This window comes from Phaethon aethereus (assembly GCF_964289735.1).
Source record: "Phaethon aethereus genome assembly, chromosome: 3".
Classification (NCBI taxonomy): Eukaryota; Metazoa; Chordata; class Aves; order Phaethontiformes; family Phaethontidae; genus Phaethon; species Phaethon aethereus.
In genome coordinates, this window is record NC_138576.1 from 98460441 (window position 1) to 98479616 (window position 19176).

Sequence of the window (19176 nt, forward strand, 5' to 3'; positions counted from 1 at the left end):
TTGTAATAAATTTGAACAAACATGTGGTATTCAATGGCTAGAAAGTGCTTTGCTCATTCATTATAATGCAGATAAGTCTCTTTTGTGGTCATTAAGAGAGATATTCTGATATTCCAGATGAGGGTGAGGATGATGAGAATATTCAAAGAGTTAGCAGGTGTCTGAGCCATGCTGAGACCTAAAACAACTTGTTTGTACCTTTTTGGAGTCGTCATTTTCAAGTGACCAGCCATCAGCATTTAAAATAGAACTAGGCAGTGCAGGCAGGGGCTGTAATTTAGTACTGTACGTGTGGGGGGGATGAATTATTGAGAAAGTATTTTGAACACCTTGGCTATAAATGATGCAAGCTGCCTGAATCAGCAGGCAGCTACCTGAGGTCTGCTGTGGCTGTGTAGGGACACTCTGTGCTCCGGGCGTTGGCTATGGGTTTGCTTCTTCTCTTGCAGGTACCACGGGCGTTTGTGAACTTGGTGACGATGCTTTCCATAGCAAGCCTCCGGGAGCTGCACAGATTAGAAAACAATACCTGCCCAAAGTGGCTCATGAGGTTTGAAGATGATTTATGTTACAGCTCTCACTGTTGCTCACAGAAGGCTGCAAGGTCTTCTCGGGAAATTTTTTTTCTTAAAGGGATAAAGTTCTAGTATTTCAAACACTTTCCTCTGTGTATGCACGTGTACCTACACGTTGTTTTCAACACAGCATTTAGAAATACCCGTCTGTCTGTCACTGTCTCTATATCTGAGCCCTGCTGTTACCACTTTTTGTGGAGGTGCCATTTTAGTGACTCATCACGCTGCAAGGGATCTCATGCCAAAGCAGAAAGAGCTCAGCTGTGCACTCTTTGAGCAAAGACAGAGAAGAGATTAAGACACAGGGTTTTCTTAGTTGATCACTTTAAACCATCTTTATTTACAGGTTTACCTTTCTGCAGTCTTAAAACTCCCTTTTGCTTTTGTAGTTTCTGATCTCTGTAATCTCATTGATGATTATTAGTTTTATTGTTAGTTAGTCTCTCAAGTAGATGTCTGAGATGCTTAATCGCACTACCTGTTGCCTCTTGGATCAACAGTCCTCCCATGTCAGCGTGAATCTGCCACTGAGGTGGCAGGTCTGTGCCAAAGTGAGCTTCTGGTGGCTCAGGTAGGGTCCAGCATGTCCCTCCAGACTTGCTCCTGGCAGGACTTGCTTGGTTTCAGAAAAGCAAATCTCTGCTTTTCTGGACAGGCAGAACAATGTTGTCCTGTGAATGTAGGCAGCCATTGCTCCTCTTGTTGCTTGTGCCGAGGAGCTGGTACTGGATACTGTCAGCACATACTGTAAGAGTTAGCTTGGAGGCCAGAATCATAGGAGAGGTAAAGAGTCTCCCGTACCCAGCTGCCTCACTAAAACATCCACTTTGAATCCATCCTGCTGCATCCCTTCAGCTGCAAAGGAAGGGATCTTGTGCTGCAGCACAAAGCTGCAGCAGCCTCTGCAGCTGCTGACGGGGAAGTGTGGACCCTGAAGGGCCCCATGAAAGAAGATGGTTTTGCAGGAGGAACACAGATGCAACCCTCTTGCTCTGTTTTAAGGGCTCTCTGGTGGCTGTTCATGGAAAATTAGCTTTTAAACTCAGAGAGCTGGTGCATCTAATAACTGGGTGTAGTTTTCTTTTTAACAAAGGTTTCTGGCCAGAGCGCACATATATCTCAAGACCCTAATCATTGGACAAGGATAGTTAGTGGAGCCTTTAAGATTAGATTATCTCAAGATACATGTAACCTTTTCCCAACATTTCAGGTGCCATGCTGACTTCAACATTTGCCTGTCTGTCAGCAAGCCAGGTTCACAGGGTACTAAGTGGACCCTGTGTGGGATAATAAATGCCATGCTACTGGTTTGAAGAAGGACCTGAAGGAGGCTTTTGATCTTTGAAAACTTGTTGGGGTTTTTTTTCTGAGTATCAAATAACCTAAAAAAAGATTACATCTCCACTAATTTTGCCTTGTTTCTGTTACTGAAACACTTCTGAAAACACAATTTATGTTTGTATTGCCTTTCCTAGAAGTGTACTGTAGAAGTAAAATCTTGTTTTGTTAGTTGCTCTCCATTAAGACAAATTTGGAGGTGGTTAGGGATCTGTGTCCGCTGCATAGGTATGGGAGGTACTTCTCTAAGAGCTCTCTCAGAGGTGCCTTACTATTGATCATATGACAGGTTTTTTGAAAGGAGTCCTTTTCCTCATTTGAATTTATCAAGTAATAATGAGGCATGCCCAGGAAGAGAGAGCATCAGAAGAAATAATTCATGTGCTGGAAGAATCAAAATTTCAGGGAGGAATAAAGGTGGCCAACATGAGTTCACAGAAACTTCAAATGGCTCAGGTTGGAATGGTTTTCTAAGGATAGAGATTCCAGCATCAGTCTTGGTGTCTGTTTCAGTGCTCTACCACCTCCAAGTGAAACATCCTGGAACTTGTGACTCTCTCAGTTGATTAGAACAAGTTTGTGGGAACTCTCTTGAAGGAAGCTTGCATATTTCTGCTGAAGCAAACCACATTGTGCAGGTGTACTTCTGAACAATTTTTGTGGTGGGTTGGCCCCAGGTGGCAGCCAAGCACCCACACAGCCCCTCATTCACTGCACCCAGCAGCATGGAGGAGAAAATAAGAAGAATGTGAGCAAGAAAACTCATGGGTCAAAATAAAGACAGGGAAATCACTTACCAAGTACCGTCACAGGCAAAACACACTTGACTTGGGGAACATAACTAAATTTATTTTCCATTAGCATAAATATTTAATTACTGATTCAGGTATTGGGAAAAGAGCAAACAAAGAAGTTAAACACTTAAAGCACCTATCCTCCCTCGTTCCCAGTCTCACTTACACTACAAGCACCTCTTCCTACCCCCTTGATACTGCTGCAGGGTACCCTCAAGTCCCTTCAGTGAGGCATGAATGATGAAGGGAGTTGGGGTCTGGACATAGCGGTATCTCTGCCGCTCCTTCCTTCTCACTTTTTTCCTGTGCTCTGGCATGAGTCCTTCAGGTGTGTGCCTGCTCTGGCGTGGGCTCATCCACAGGCTGCAGGCCCTTCAGGGGAGTGCCTGCCCTACCATGAAGCACTTCCTCCTCATTCCTGTTGCTGTTCTCTCCTCTACCTCTCTGGTGTTTTCTGCCCTTTCCTAGACAGGTTTTCACAGAGGCACCGCTTTCTCAGCTGATAGGTTCAGCTGTGCCCTGTGGTAGGTTCACTGAAGCTGGCTGGAACAGTCTGTGTCCAGCACAGGCAGCCCTGGCCTCTCCTCACAGAGCTCACTCCTGCTGCCAGAACCTTACCATGGGCACCCAGTATGGTTTTTGCTTGCACGGAGCTTTTTCCTAATTTTATGTTCATGAATTTATCCATAATAAATGTCTTTCTGCTCAAGAATCAGGATTGTGCTGAAACTTAGAGGTAAGAGCTAATTGTCCCATTGAGCTGCCTTTCAGAGAAATCTCTCGCGGAGAAACTTTTAACCCTGCAGCTCATCAGCTTGGGAATGGGGGGAAAAAAAGAGGAGCAGATCTCAGTATCATGCTCTCATCCCACAGTGCCATGTGCCCTTGTGTTGTAAACCCTGAGGACAATTCTAATGAGGTCAAGAAGTTGGTCTACTTTAACAGAAGGTATCAGGTAAGGTGCATGGCATTTGTTACAAGTTTAATGTCATACTTCTGTTGATCAATGGACCACAGAGGGGCTAACGTTCGGAGGTGGGGGACAGTTTTCAACTCATTTTAATGACGTATTTGTAGTTGTGATTAAAAAAAAAAAAGTTGGGGAAATGGGAGTAGGCTCAAGATCTTTACAACCCTGATTCACTAAAACAACAAAAGAGATGAGAAAAAAAAATTTGTTAAAGAACCATAGAAAGTAGAGTATGTCATAGAGCCAGCAGTTTTTTGATCACTTATCTCACTGGAGATCAGATTAAGTCAAAGAACATAATAAGTCAAGAACAAACTTTGGATGTGGAATGTCAGCCAAACCAAAAACGCATTGGTGATTCTGGAAGAACATCTTTTTGATAGAAAATCTAATTACTGAACAGGCTGCCTGCCCATGCCATTCAGGCAGCCATCCCCCGGCTGCCTCTCTGCAAAGAAGCCCGGGATGCATGTCTCAAAAGACGGCTGTTTTGGCTGCCTGGCGCAAGCTGGAAACCACAGCCGCATCTGGGTTTCTGCACCAGGGAGGGGGAACTGCTGGGTGAGATGTAAACGGATGGAGTGACTCAATGAGCTGAACACAAAGAAGGAATTGCGACAACTTTTCTTTGACTCTTTAGGAGAGAACCCATCAGTTAGTGGAGAGCGGAAGGTATGACACTAAGGATGATTTCACAGTGGTTGTGCAGCCATTTCTGATGAATGTGAACATGCCAAAAACACAGGTAAAAACAACTGGAAAAACTGCCCCTACATTAAATCCCTGTGCAATTCCACTGACTTTTCAAAATTGTCTTGGCTGTAAAAGTGACCAGCAGTTTTCTGGCCTAATAATTGTTATACTCAGTTGAGTTAACACCCAAACTTGCAGAAAATGCTTATAGAATAACTTGGTGATAATGGGCAACAGGGATACGGACCTTGAAGACATGACTTTAGGCACTGAGTCCACTCCACTGCAATCACAGACAACCATGCAGTAGATATTTAGTTGAAAGTCTTCACCAGAGAGCACTCGCCCTACATGACTTTTAGTATGAAAAGCCATGTGCTTCAAAAGAATATAATGTATGAATCTCAGGGAAAATAAAGAATACGATCAATATCTGTGCCCCAGGTATTCTGTATCCAGAGTCATAATGGTCTATATTCCTTATTACTTTGGAAATCAGATATTAAGAAGCTTTAAAAGACTTCTTAGTTCTAAGTTACTAGTGTTCTATGGCCTAGTTTAATACTCTTGGCCTCAGAGGCCTTTGCAGCTACTTTGGTTTGAAGTCAGCTGTGATACCTCTCCGGAAGAGACAGCAGATAACGCACAGCTTGTTGTGTATTTACTGCCTCTGTGACAGCACTCATCTTGTTCTCTAGGAGGGGTTGCCAGATAGTTCATATTTCGCCCCAGACTGTTTCCACTTCAGCCAGAAGTCTCATTCCCAAGCTGCACGTGGTTTGTGGAACAACATGGTAAGATTTTTAAAGGTTGTATTGGTCACTCCTTGTCCACTCCATCCTGCCCTTGGCAGCAAAAAACCCCCCAGTGAGCTACTAAGCAGCTAGCACTCTCTTCTGAACCCTTAATTGTGTTTACAAAGGAAAAGAGTGATCATGTGAAGAAAGGTCACCTGAACTGTTAAACCAGTAGTATCAAACCAGTAAAGTTTATATGTTATGTACGTTAAGGCTGGGGGGTGTTGGGACTTCTCTCAGGAAGATGATGTCTGCCTGGCATGTTGATCATCAGGCCACATTCATGGTGTATGGGAATTGGCCTCTTCAGCACACAAAGCAGCAGTGCATGGAGGCAGCCACCAACACAGGTGCAGTGCACTACAGTTGTCTTCCTGTGCTGCAGAAGTGGTTTCCAGCGGCTGGTAGCACAGCGTTACCCATTGCTTTCTGATACTCATTCACTTTTGTTCTGTGCACCCCCCTTTTTCCCCACAGCTGGAACCATTAGGTGAGAAGACAGATAATCAGCAAATAGATGATGAAATTGTTCTCAAATGTCCAAGTGAGGTAAGTTACAAGGGTGTCTGTGTTTATGTGGAGGTGCTAGCGGTGGCTGAGAGTCTGTGTGAGCCTTTACCAACTGCCTGGAGCACTGTCTCCATGAGGGTGGTCTGAGCCTTCCCCACACAGTTTGTGCCACTGCCACCATTAACAGTATGAGAGCTCCCCCATGAGATGGAGGGTAAGCTCGTCCTAGGAGTAAGCTTCCTTACAGTCACACACCACAGCTGGCCAAAACACAAGGGAGGGTGTTTGGCCTAACTAGTCAAGACCATCAAGTATCCACACTGAATGACAAAGCTTCAGTGGGTGATAGGGAGCAACAATGGCACCAGGCAGCACAGCTCTGCAGAGGTCACTGGGACTACCTTGCAGTGAGACCACAAGCTTCTTGTTAATCACACACAGCAGGGTTCTGAGCATATCCTGTAGGTTCTGGCTGTGTAAAAATATTGCCCCAGGTTTACACTGTTATTGTATGGGTTTTTAAAATGCCATTTCTTTTTTTTTAATCCCTGGGATTCATTTGCATCAAACTTCTAATCACCTACAGACATCTGAGAACTGAAGGTTGGGGAATGGAAATCTCTGTGTATTCTTCTGATGCTTTGCATTGACTCAGATTGCCTTTTTTTGTAGGTTGAGCCATTCCTGAGAACATATAAGAACAGTAATTACACGTACCCTAACCAAACTCCAGTAAGTGTCAACATCACCATCCCGCTGTTATTCTGCTGCATCCATTCCTACATGATAACCAGATGAGTCATGCTCTGCACTGCAGCTGAAATCAGCCTTTGGCCAAAGGGGTTTGGGAGGCTGAGTGCACGGCATGGAACAGGAAAGCATTCTCTGAGTTAGGCAAAATGCATCCAGAAACACCTGTAAGAACACATGCTCAGACAGTATGGTTATCAGTACAGGATGCTACTCTGAGCAATGCTGAATGTGACTATTGAATTGAGCAATCAAGACTTGTCTGGTTAATTACATGCTAAACAGGCTCTGGTTTATCCACCTGGCCTTTACTAGGAAGATCCTAGTTACTACTGACTTTATTTGCTAGCCAAATGCTATTCAGCTTTCTTCTCTTTAGAATTATGGAAGCCAGCTGCTATGTGAGGACAGGTCTCCATCCTCCCATCCTGCAACTTCAGGTAGTCTTGCCTGTTTCATGTTAAGAGGCTGAATTACCTTCAACTGTCCTTCAAGATGAGTTTTTATTTTTGCTGAAATGACTGGACTGTGAAAAATACTGCTCAGAAAAGATGTCATGTTTTTCAGCAGCTGCTTAATAGATAGAATGCCATACTGTCATGCAAGGTAACATTCTGACTAAGTAGCTCCACTTAACTCACTGCCAGTGGAGAACTTCAAAATATCTCATGATAAAATCCAAATATGTGTGCTGACATAGCCTGTAAGTGATACCACCTAAATCTCAGGGAAGGAAACTGGAAATCTAGCTTCATGCATGCTGGTCTAGGACATAGCAGTATTCACTTTTTCAAATAACTTCATATTGTCATCTTCTTAGTCCTTCGCCGCCTTCTTACAGCTTTAATATGCTATTCCTGTTTTGTTTAATACTGCATTGTCTTACCTTCATCTTGGTGCTGGATATTGTTTGCAACTTATTGTTACTTGCTCCTTGATCTTCTGTCTTTTCCATAGTAATGCTAGCCATTGAGATGCTGAATAATATGCATATACTGCTGCTACAACCACATGAGATGAGCTGGGGAGCGCTCCTGTTGTATCACCTGCATATTGCAAAAACAATGTCTGAGCATCAGAATGTACAATGGCATGTTTCACATATACAGTGATGGAAGAGAATAGATATTTCTTATCCATTTTCAACTACATCTCTTTCCTTTGCAGTGCATTCCCTAAAGCCAGCTGATGTGAAAATTATAGCAGCCCTTGGGGATTCTTTGACGGTAAGAAGATAGTGGTTTTACTGTTCTCTTGGTAAAACTACAAACATGTGCCTGCTCCGGTGGAGGGGAAATAGCTGTTGTACCTAGAAGTAAAGATCCATTCATTCACAGATGATAATAGATCTAGCAGCTAGAACAAGAAGGTGTAGCTTCTCTAGCACTCTGTTCCCCCCACGCACATATTCACATGCTTTTGAACTCAGGCAAAAACACAGCCAAATCCTTTGAAGAGGTTCTTAAATAGTTTGCTGAATTGGAGACAGAAGAGATCAGATGCTGTTGAAAATAATGGGACATAGTACAAGCCTTAGGTTACTGTGTTTTTCACAGTTTTTCTGAATAGGAATGGACTGATGAACCTGTTCTTTTGCCTTGGTTCTTTCAGGAACAGAGGGTGACTAAGGGATGTTGGATACTAGTATTTTATTCATTTTAGCGTAATGAGATAAGGATGTACAGGGGTGAGAGCCCTCTGACTTTATCAATTTCAGAAGATATTCAGTCTTTTTATTGCACCTGTTTTAACTCATAGCTGATTTCTTTATCAAGATGTAGTTCTTGCTGATGATGATTAGCTTTGGTAGCCTAGAAGGAATATGTCTCAAGATCCAGACATCCCATATTCCAGTTACGTCTTTCTGCCTAATGTTTTCATACTGGTCAAAGACTGAAACTCTACAGCTGTCTCAAAGGAAACACTGGGCAGAAAGACGTAATTGGAACATAGGTTTCTCTGAATCTGAGCCTTAACAACAAAGACATTGTGTGTACAAACCATGAAGCCTTTACAATTCCCTGGCAGGCATGTTGCTAAAACTCCTACACACAGGAGGCTACTGAAATAAATAAAGCATTTGAATGCAAACCTGCAATATTGACAAATGAAAGATATTCTGTACATCGCTGTGGTTGCCATATTATAATATCCAGGATGCTGCAGGTGTTTCTGCTTCTAAGTATAGTCTGTAGGAACCAAGAATAAAATCTGCTTTCATAGAAAGTGCAGTGGTGCATTGCTGTCTCAGAGCTGCAGAACTTGGCTCCTGCATAGTTATTCTGAACACCAGTCTTCCATTAATTCAATAAAATTTATAATACTACGTTTTCTTCTATGTATGGTTTAATCTGAGGTAGCAGTAAATAGTCTGCCCAGTCTTTGGCTGTACTGAAGTACCACCCCGTACCCAAACTTAGCATAAAACTATAGAATCACAGCTGGCAGGAAATCTGCTTCTGAATTCTGGTGGTGTTTTAGAAGGTGTTTTTAGTTGCAGGTTTGCCTCTTTCTTTAGGGTAAGTGTAGAGAGTACTTTCCTCCTTGCTGTAGTATGACTGTAAGTCTCTCCACTTAGCGCAGTACTTTTCAAATAGATGTAAAGGTATTATGGTGCTTCTTTCTGAGATGTATTTGTTTTTCATCATTCTTGAGTAATGCAACAGTAAATGAGTTTTTCAGTTCATCTAGACCCATGCAAAGTAAGCCTTTGTTCCACTGCTCCATCATATATTTTGTACATCATTTGCAATATGATGCTTGTACATAGTTATGAAAGGTATTGAAGGAAGGTTGGGGAAAAGTCAGATGTGTTCTAAACCTTTTAAAGAGATGCATTAACAAGTAAATAGAATTACTACAGAATGAATGACTATTGTATTTATTAGTAATTGTGCTTTAATTTCATTTGGTTAATGAAAAATAATATCCAGGCTGGTACAGGAATTGCCTCAGATAATCTCCTGGATTTGGACACCGAATACCGGGGACTGTCTTGGAGGTAAGTCTTCAGCCAATGTGATGAGGAGGTGTGTATTCTTTCCTGTAAAGAATATTATTCTCTTCCATATGTTTTGGGCCTTTCGGAGGTCAGAAAGTGGGGGGGAAAAAAAAGCTGCTTTTCAGGCTAGCATTTCTTGTGAAGATGTATCAAGATCCAGGATTTGTCATAAAGGTGGCTTCACAGGAAAATGTTTTCAGCAATGGATTTTTAAGCTAGCCTTTTGACTTCTCTCATGCTTTTATCTTTGGCTGCTTGTGACAGTTTGTATTTTTATGGTGGGATGGCAAGTTTGAAGTCTACAAAACTGGACAAAAATCACTGGAACAAACAGGTCAGAACTAGTTGCCTTCGGGAGTTCTCAAAGTTTGCTATTTCTGAACTTTTTGTAGCACCATGGAAAACAGTTTGTTTAACTGAAAAACTTTTACCACATGCAGCACACAGTCATAAAAGGCTAAAATTTTTTTGATATGATGATGTAGCTCAGCTGACATTGCCTGAAGCAGTTCTGTGATGTCCTAACCCCTCTCCGTAAGACAGAGTGTGTCCTCAGTGTGTCCCACCAACTGAAAAGCTGAAGAGAACATACCCCTGTGCGGGAAGCAGGAGATGAGACAGAGGAGCCGCTGCAGCTCTCTTGTCACAGAGAGGCTGGCTGTTTGGTGCTGCCTTAGAGTGGCTTCATGAGGCTGGAACTGGCCTCAAAGTCAACCTTCTAATCTGCAGTTCTCTAGGACTCAATCATTCAAGTATGTAGCTGTCTCAGGCATTTTTCTGGCATTTCATAATCATAGACTTTATCCCTGTGCAGCTGCAAGATCATTAAATCCTTCTGACAAACATCTTGACCACTGAAGCCTTAGCCATTCTCACCAACAGCACTTCTACTTCTATCCTCTCCACGTCATCTGATTGATAGTTACGAAGTTAATCACTCTTTGCTTTTTCTTATAATGTGTGGTAGGTTTTCACTTTGCTTATTGTCTGTGGCCAGCTAAGAGATGGGTGACTGGGATTTCTCTTTCTCATTTTAGTATTGGAGGAGATGCGTCATTACAGAATGTGACAACTCTACCTAGTAAGTTAATGTTTTGCTACATCTAATTGGCAAGATTGAAGAGAGGAAATGGGCTGATTTCTGATATGTTTACACAGAGCTCTTAAGCATCTCAAAGCTGTTTTAGAGTAATTAACAAGAACTACCTTTCCAAGAAACAATATCCTAGGACTAATGAATAAAAAGTTGGCTTCATCAGTGAAGCTGAGAAGCAGCTAGAAATTCCTTTCCTTTATTTTCCCCCTCACTTCTCAACTGATTGGTGAGTGTCATTTGAATTTCTAAATAAGCTTGCTATGTCCATGCTTGTGATACAATTAAAATTTGCTTTTAATAAATATTCCACCACAGCTTTTTCCAAAAAGAGATGTTTGCATAAAGTAGATCTCTTTGGTAAATAAAGCTGACTACTCGCACATGTAACCTGAAGGGAATAATTTTAACTTTCTCTTCACTGAAACATGCAACTTCTTGTAGCTCAGTCTATTGTTAATGTAAAGCCCCTGGATTTTCAGTTTGGGTCAGCTGTAATAACAAACTTCCATTTGAAGAGGTCCAGTAAACTGTCCTGCGTGTTGCCCATTTATTATAAGCATAATGTAACAAGAATATAATTAGAATAAGCAATTAATTGATTCACTGGATGCTATTACATTTGACAAAGTCTTCATTAAATTGTTGTTAAACTCGGTCTTTGAGATTAAGGTAGTTTTTATAGTTTACAGTGTGACCATTTTCACTATCATCTGCGAATTAGTCTGTCAACATCGTTTTGGAAACTGCTATGGAGGCAATGGAGAAGGTGGTGGGATTTTGTCAGAACCATGCATCTGAGGCTTTCTTCTTCATATTTGTCAGTAGTGTGAGATTTTGCACAGCTGTGAAGGAGACCCGTATCCTCCAGCAGAAAACGAGCTCCTGCTGGGCTGAAGCCACCCTCAGGCTTGCTTCACAAAGTCGCTCTCATATGACTGAGGATTTTATTTTAGGCTTTAACCACTACAACATGGGAGAGACCTGCACGCAGCAGTCCTCAATTCTGCTTGTCTTTGCTACTGGTGACAGTGCAGGGCACAGCAAGCACGCTGCTCTCTGGGTTGCTGCCAGCTGGTGATCTCTCTCACCACTGCTTGGTGGATGCGACTTAGTTGAGTGGAGGCTGCAGCAGCTGTGCTGTGCTGTCAGAGAGCAAAACTGTGGCAGAGCTGGTGTGTGCTAGTCCCTGTAGACAGGGAGCAGATGTAGTAATTTTCCCTTCATTGACATCTTTCTTTTTCAGACATCTTTAAAGAGTTCAATGTTACTATTGTGGGCTATTCGACCGGCACTGGGAGCGAGAACGATTCAAATGCATTCCTTAACCAGGCAGTTCCTGGAGCACAGGCTGAGTATGTAGCTTTTTGTTTTACATTTGCAGGTGATGGATGCTTCATCTAATTCCCTTTCAACTGTCTTATGTGCTGTCACAACTTGCTCTGAACAGCAAGCAAAACCAGTCTAGTTAGAGTTGAAAATTGGCTCAAAACATGTTAAATGTATGGGCTTATTTCATAGCTTAACTTTCAAATGAAGCCAACAGTCCTGGTTATGAAATCCACAAACAAGAAACCGGTAGAAACTGTTTGCTGTTGGTGGCTTCTATCCTTCCTCTTCAACATCTATTCATTTATCTATTTATCTGTCAATAAATCTCTGAGAGCATGAATGTTTTCAAAAAATGAGCAGGTAGTGAATTGGTAAAGAGATACTAAGACAAAAGCTAGATGAAATCTTCCATAATTCTAGCCTGAGGCTTCTGGAGAAGCAGGCAAGAGTGGTCAAGAGAGAGGAAAAAAACTAGCCACAGAGGGGAGAATTGCTGATGGTCATATATGGGTTTTGGTGCATTGCAGACCTGGTGCAGTTGCAGCCAGTTCAGCCACTATAATAGAGATTGTAATGTCTTGCAGTCATCTGAATTTGGCTCTTTGCTTTTAGTCACACCTGGGAGGCTGCATGAGTTGAGCTTTGCTGTACTGCTTATCCTAGAAATCCCTGGCTTCATATTGAAAGAGGCAGTGCTGTTTAATTAACAAAACAGATGGCTGCTGGAATTCAGTCATAGTTTGGGCACAGGTTCTGGCAGACCATGCCTGGGTTTGACATTGTTAGTTGGTATTACCCAGACCTTAATCTGTTTGTTTGTTTGTTTAAAGAAAAATCCCTCTTACTTCCCAAAGAGGTCTTGGAAGTGAAGTTCAGAAGCCAAGTAAAGTGTTTGAGTTTGCTGTATCTAAGCAAAGATTGTTAGGACTTATCAGGTACTTTTATTGCTCTCCTGTAGGCCTTGAGCAACTTCTGGTTTATACTAGCAATCTGAGTAAATGCTTGGATTTCCTGACAGAAATAGCCTGCTAGGTGCCCTGATATATCCTACAGCACCCCATACCTGAGAGAAGGGATTTTGTTTCCTAGTGATGACTGAATGTATCTTTGTATGTCAGTGAAAAACATGCGAGTATTATGGCTCTGATTCAGCCATTCATGAGAATTTATTAACATACTTCTATATGCAGCATATATCCTGATTACCTTCAGCTTTTGCTTGTTATAGGAAAAAATGAGATAGGTGCCTGTCCTGTATTTTGTATCAGTTAAATCCTAAACGGGCTTTTGGAGTGGTAGGAGGACTTGAAACAGGATATACAACCTATTAAGTCTCCGATATGACTTAAAGCATTTTGTATCAGTAGCAACCAAGGCATTACTATTAAGTAGTTAGTTGTTAGCTGTGTGAAATGAGTTGATGGATGTTATCCAATGAAAAATTGTCTACTATACCAATTAGTCTTCTCTCTTCCCATGCAAGCAGCTGCACTGTATAAACATGATGAACTGGAGCTATGTATATTCTACAACCACATTTCATGAACATTCAGTAAGGAGATGCAGACAACAATTGTCCTAGATTTCTGCTAGTCTTTTCTTTGTCTGTCTCATAACTCTCTGTAGAGAGGTGTGTAGAAGTAAAGTCGTGTAATATAAAATATTCTGTAATATCCTACACTAATATTCCTGAACTTTGACATGCTTATTTTGGGGTTCTATTCCATCACATTGTGGCTCTTGATGCATCTGAGAAGATTAGTGCAGCCTAGTTGAATATTGAAATGTATTGCAATGTAAGGAATGTTTCTCCTGCTGTAGGTATTTGGCTCTGGAATGATGATGCAATCCAGCACTTATTCTTCCTCAGCCAAAAACATCCATTTTCCTAGGATTCAGAGGACAAAAAGAGTCCACCAGCTAATGCTGGAATTTCAGAATTGTTACCTGGCCTGTCTCACTTTTGGGTGCTAATATGGAAACTGCGTTCCTGAGGTGCTGGGACCTTTCTGAAATCACGTAGTTCTACACCCCTACCAGCTTTTGGAAATGAAGGTTTCTTAAAATTTAAATCAGTGGCTGCTTTGAAGAGCTCTTTAGTGAACTTCATGGCAACGTAGCAATGCAGGCCTCATCCAGCAAAACGTTCCGAAGCCTATCTGCATTCATTGCCAAAGTACGTGCTGGAGTTAAGGATAGATCTGAAGCATGTTGCTGAAGATCTGAGCTTGGCCAAGATCTCTGATTTCACATGGAAAAAAAAGGAGGTTTAGAATTTAAGACTGAGAGGAGCAAACAGATGACAGGAACTGTGAATATCTGTATTTCCCATTAGCAAACTGTTACTGTTATCTGCTGGACAAATAGAATGGCAAGCTATTTGTAGGCAATCCAGGAGACTCCTGGAGTGCACTGAGGATAACTTCTTAAGCCAGGTAATAGACAGCCCTACCAGAAGGGGTGCGATACTGGACCTGATGGTCACAAATGCAAGTGAGCTAATCGGTGATGTCAGGATTGGAGGCAGCCTGGGCTGCAGTGATCACACACACTGGTGGAGTTTGCAGTCCTGAGAGATATGGATCAGGTGAAGAGTAAAGTCAGGACCCTGAATTTTAGGAAAGCAAAATTCCAGCTATTTGAGGAATTAGTCAATAGGGCCCCTTCGGAACTGCCCTGAGGGACAAGGAGGCAGAACAGAGCTGGCAGATCTTTAAGGACACTTTCCATAGAGTGCAAGAGCTCTCAATCCCCACGTGTAAGGAATCCAGAAAGGAAGGCAAGAGGCTGAGTCAAGACCTGCTGGACAAACTAAAGAACAAGAAGGAGATGCACAGGCAGTGGAAGCAGGGGCAGGTATCCTGGGAAGAGTACAAGGACACTGCCCGATTGCGTAGGGATGGGGTCAGGAAGGCCAAGGCACAGATGGAGCTGAACTTGGCAAAGGATATAAGGAATAAGGGGCTTCTACAGGTATGTCAGCCAGAAAAGGAAGGTAAAGTGTACCCTCCCTAATGAGCAAAACTGGTAACAATGGATGAGGAGAAGGCTGCAGTACTCAACAACTTCTTTGCCTCAGTCTTCACTTGGCAACCTTTCCTTCCTACACATCTCAAGTGGACGGACTGCAAGACAGGGACTAGAGGAGCAAAGTCCCTCCCAGTGTAAGAGAAGATCAGGTTCGAGACCACCTGAGGAACCTGAACATGCACAAATCTATGGGACCTGATGAGATGCATCCCAGAGTCCTGAGGGAATTGGCTAATGTAGTTGCCAAACCACTCTGCATGATATTTGAAGTCATGTGTTGTGGTTTAGCTCCAGCTGGCAACTAAGCACCACGCAGCTGCTTGCTCACTCCCCCCTCCCCCAGTGGGATGGGGGAGAGAATTGGGAAAAAAACCTCGTGGGTTGAGATAAGAACAATTTAATAGGACAGCAAGAGAGAAGGAAACAACAATGATAACAACAACAATAGTAGAGACAAAGGAATGTACAAGAACAAGTGATGCCCAATACAGTGATTGCTCACCACCTGGTGATTGATAGCCTGTCCCCGAGCAGTGATTTCCACCCCCCAGCTAACTCCAGTTTATGTACTGGGCATGACGTTGTATGGTAGGGAATATCTCTTTGGCCAGTTGGGGTCAGCTGTCCTGGCCGTGCCCCCTCCCAGCTTCCTTCTTGCTAGCAGGCCAGCATGAAGTGTGGCAGTCAGGTAAAGTTCCTGGAGACTGGAAAAAGGGAAACATTGCACCCATTTTTAAAAACAGTTGAAAGGAGGACCCTGAGAACTAGCGACCTCTCAGCCTCACCTCTGTGCCTGGGAAGATCATGGAACAGATCCTCCTAGAAGCTATTCTAAGGCACATGGAGGACAGGAAGGTGATTCAAGAAAGCCAGCATGGCTTCGCCAAGGGCAAGCCCTGCCTGACCAACCTAGTGGCCTTCTATGATGGAGTGACCACAAGGGAAGTGACAAGGGAAGAGCTACCGATGTTGTCTATCTGGACTTCTGTAAGGCCTTTGACACAGTTGCCCACAACATCCTTCTCTCTCAGTTGGCAAGATATGGATTTGATGGGCGTACTGTTCGGTGGATGAGGAATTGGTTGGATGGTCACATCCGGAGAGTAGTGGTCAGTGGCTCAATGTCCAGATGGAGATCAGTGACGAGCAGTGTCCCTCAGGGATCCGTACTGGGGCCAGTACTCTTTAATATCTTCATCAATGACATAGTGTGATTGAGTGCACCCTCAGCAGGATTGCAGATGACACCAAGCTGAGTGGTGCAGTTGATATGCCTGAGGGACAGGATGGTAATCCAGGGGGACCTGGACAAGCTCAAGAAGTGGGCCAGTGTGAACCTGATGAGGTTCAACAAGGTCACATGCAGGGTCCTACACCTGCATTGGGGCCATCTCTGGTACCAGTACAGGCTGGTGGATGGAGGGTTTGAGAGCAGCCCTGCCGAGAAGAACTTGGGGGTACTGGTGGATGAGAGGCTGGACATGAGCCGGCAATTTGTGCTCACAGCCCAGAAGGCCAACCCTATCCTGGGCTGCATCAAAAGCAGCATGGCCAGCAGGTCGAGGGAGGGGATTCTGCCCTTCTACTTTACTCTGGTGAGACCCCACCTGGAGTCCTGCATCCAGTTCTGGAGCCCTCAGCACAGGAAAGACACGGACCTGTTGGAGCAGGTCCAGAGGAGGGCCAAAAAAATGATCAGAGGGCTGGAGCACCTCCCCTGTGAAGAAAGGTTGAGAGAGTTGGGGTTGTTCAGCCTAGAGAAGAGAAAGCTCTGGGGAGACCTTATTGCAACCTTCCAGTACTTAAAGGGGGCTTAGAAGAAATATGGGGCTAGACTTTTTAGCAAGGCCTGTTGCAATAGGAGAAGGGGTAATGGTTTTAAATTAAAAGAGGGTAGATTTCAACTAGATAAAAGGAAGAAATTTTTCACAGTGAGGATGGAGTAACACTGGCACAGGTTGCCCAGTGGTAGGTGGTAGGTGCCCCATCCCTGGAAACATTCAAGGTCAGATTGGACGGGGCTCTGAGCAACCTGATCTAGTTGATGATGTCCCTGCTCATTGCAGCCGGGTGGACTAGATGACTTTTTAAAGGTCCCTTCCAACCAAAACTAATCTGTGCTCAAGATCTAAATTTGGTGGACACTGCAACTCAGGGATGGGTTGTTGTTGGCATTGCTTCATTCAAGATGTTAGATCTTACTGACTGCATTGGCTCAGGACGCATCAGCACTAAAGTGACCACATAAAAAATTGAAGGTGTTGCAGACTGTCAGCTCCACAAGTGGTGTTTTCTTCTGGATCAATATTGAAGTCAGTGCCCTAGCTTACATGTTTCCACAGTAAGAACAGAAAGAAATCATGACCTTGTGGCTTGTGACAGCTTTGGCATATAAATAAGTATGTTATGACATTGAACAAGAATAACAGTGAACAGAACTACTACATGCATGCAGTGTCTGTCTCACAAGTAGATGTATGACAGGGCCCATTCCCCAGTAAATACTCTTAACGTTAGTGTTAGACCAGTATTCAGTTGGAGGAAGTTGGTGAGAGATATCTCCTGTTCCTACAGTAAAAACAGTGTTGCAAAGGAGAGCTAAGCCGTACAAAACAAGTATCATGCTTATTAATGACAGCTGATGTGCTTCCAGAAATGACAGACAGTCACTGAAGTGTTTCTAACAAGAGCCTGAAGGGAGATGCAGCTCATACCATGCTACAGAGCTGCCTGGAAGGCCAGAGCTTTCCAGCCACATTCTCTTTTCTATGCATATTTGAGGTTCAACATGTTGGGGCAGTCAAACAAGGTTGAAGTGTTCAGCCTAGGTAACTTGAAACTCATGACAGTTTATATACGTACATATATATGTATGTATGTATGTGTATACAAAAGAGAGAAAGAGTGCTTGCTTGGCTATTGGAAAACAGCAAGGCTGTCATCTTAACTTGTCTGAGTAAGTCTGAAAGTTGCTTGGATTTTTCATTACCCTGGAAAGGTAGTGTGCACAGAGCTGTTTTACACAATTGAAAATTAAGTGTTCATTCTGGGTGCAGGCTATAGAAATGAGGGAGATGTGCACAGTGAACTCTGAAACACTTCAGCTCTGCAGGAGGGATCAGTTAAATATTGGGACTTGGGATTCCCTTCTTGGTTTAGTGCATGAGGAGTAGATTGATAGCAGCCTAGTTCTAAACAGGCCATCTGCTTACAAACATGTTACTCTGTCTGGCTTTTCAGCTGTTTTAGGTGCTAAGCTCACTGTAATAGAAGCTCAACTTACAGTTCCAGATTAATTACTGAACTTGAGTAAAACCAGTATTCAAGTTCAATTTGATGTTGACTTTTCACAAAGATGTGGACGTGTAATTTGATCATGGCAACATGAGGATTGTACTGTCTCCTCACTCAACCCTTCTGATATCTGACAGCTTGATTTAAGGTGTCTGAAGAGCATTAACGTTGATCTCTCCGTAAGGGTGTTTCTTTTACTCACTAGTTGTCCTTCTTGACAGGCACTTACCAGCCCAAGCAAGAAATCTCCTGAGACTAATGAAAACTGATCCTGTAAGTTGTCTGGGACTCCTTTAATCTTATGGCATGAAAATAAACAGATGTTGAATCACATGATAGATCCACCTGCAACGATACCATGTGCATATCACAAAGTCAAAGAAATTCAGGCTTGTTATTTTCTTCTTTATTGCACAGAGAATTGACTTCAGTGCTGACTGGAAGCTCATAACGGTGCATATTGGAGGCAACGATCTGTGCAACTACTGCAAAGACCCTGTGAGTAGTAGACCTGGTTAACAGAAACTGTAGTGGGACTGTGATGTCAGTGTAGAAGCATGACAAGGGAAATCCGTGGATCCTTAGAGCCTTCACAGGGATAGAATGAGTTTTATGTGCTGCTGTATGTTTTGATGGTGGTTGCTGCTGACAGTGCCCTGATATAAAAACAGTTACCAGCAACAGAGTACGGTGGTTGTGTTCTCCCTGGCTTACTCCAGGGTAAGAACCACTGTCTTTGCTACTGTCTTTTGACCACAAGGAAGAAGTGGAAGGGAAGAAAAGCTTCACTCCTCTGATGTGGTAACTGCTCTACAACAAAAAGGCCTCTATAGCCTTTTTAGACATCCAAGAAAGAATTATACTGCTTTGAACTACCACTAGTCCAATCCTACAACTGTCATCACCCCGTAACTCACAATGTAGGGAGGTGCTAGGAACAGGTGAGGTACGTATGAGGGAAGTTGCTGTAGTGCTCAATATCATTTGAATTTTATGCTT

At 43.1% G+C, this 19176-nt stretch overlaps 1 protein-coding gene across 1 annotated transcript in view; it reads left to right on the plus strand.

The window, feature by feature from the left end:
* Positions 1–19176, plus strand: part of PLB1 (phospholipase B1) — a gene marked incomplete at its 5' end in the record, with an annotated part of 89305 nt that overhangs the window by 41245 nt on the left and 28884 nt on the right. Inside the window, 13 exons of the mRNA XM_081998591.1 lie at positions 450–550; positions 3581–3662; positions 4318–4422; positions 5069–5164; positions 5645–5716; positions 6350–6409; positions 6807–6867; positions 7595–7653; positions 9361–9428; positions 10466–10509; positions 11768–11876; positions 18399–18450; positions 18595–18675. Coding sequence (XP_081854717.1) covers positions 450–550; positions 3581–3662; positions 4318–4422; positions 5069–5164; positions 5645–5716; positions 6350–6409; positions 6807–6867; positions 7595–7653; positions 9361–9428; positions 10466–10509; positions 11768–11876; positions 18399–18450; positions 18595–18675 — 990 coding nt within the window. The remainder of the gene's footprint in view (positions 1–449; positions 551–3580; positions 3663–4317; positions 4423–5068; positions 5165–5644; positions 5717–6349; positions 6410–6806; positions 6868–7594; positions 7654–9360; positions 9429–10465; positions 10510–11767; positions 11877–18398; positions 18451–18594; positions 18676–19176) is intronic.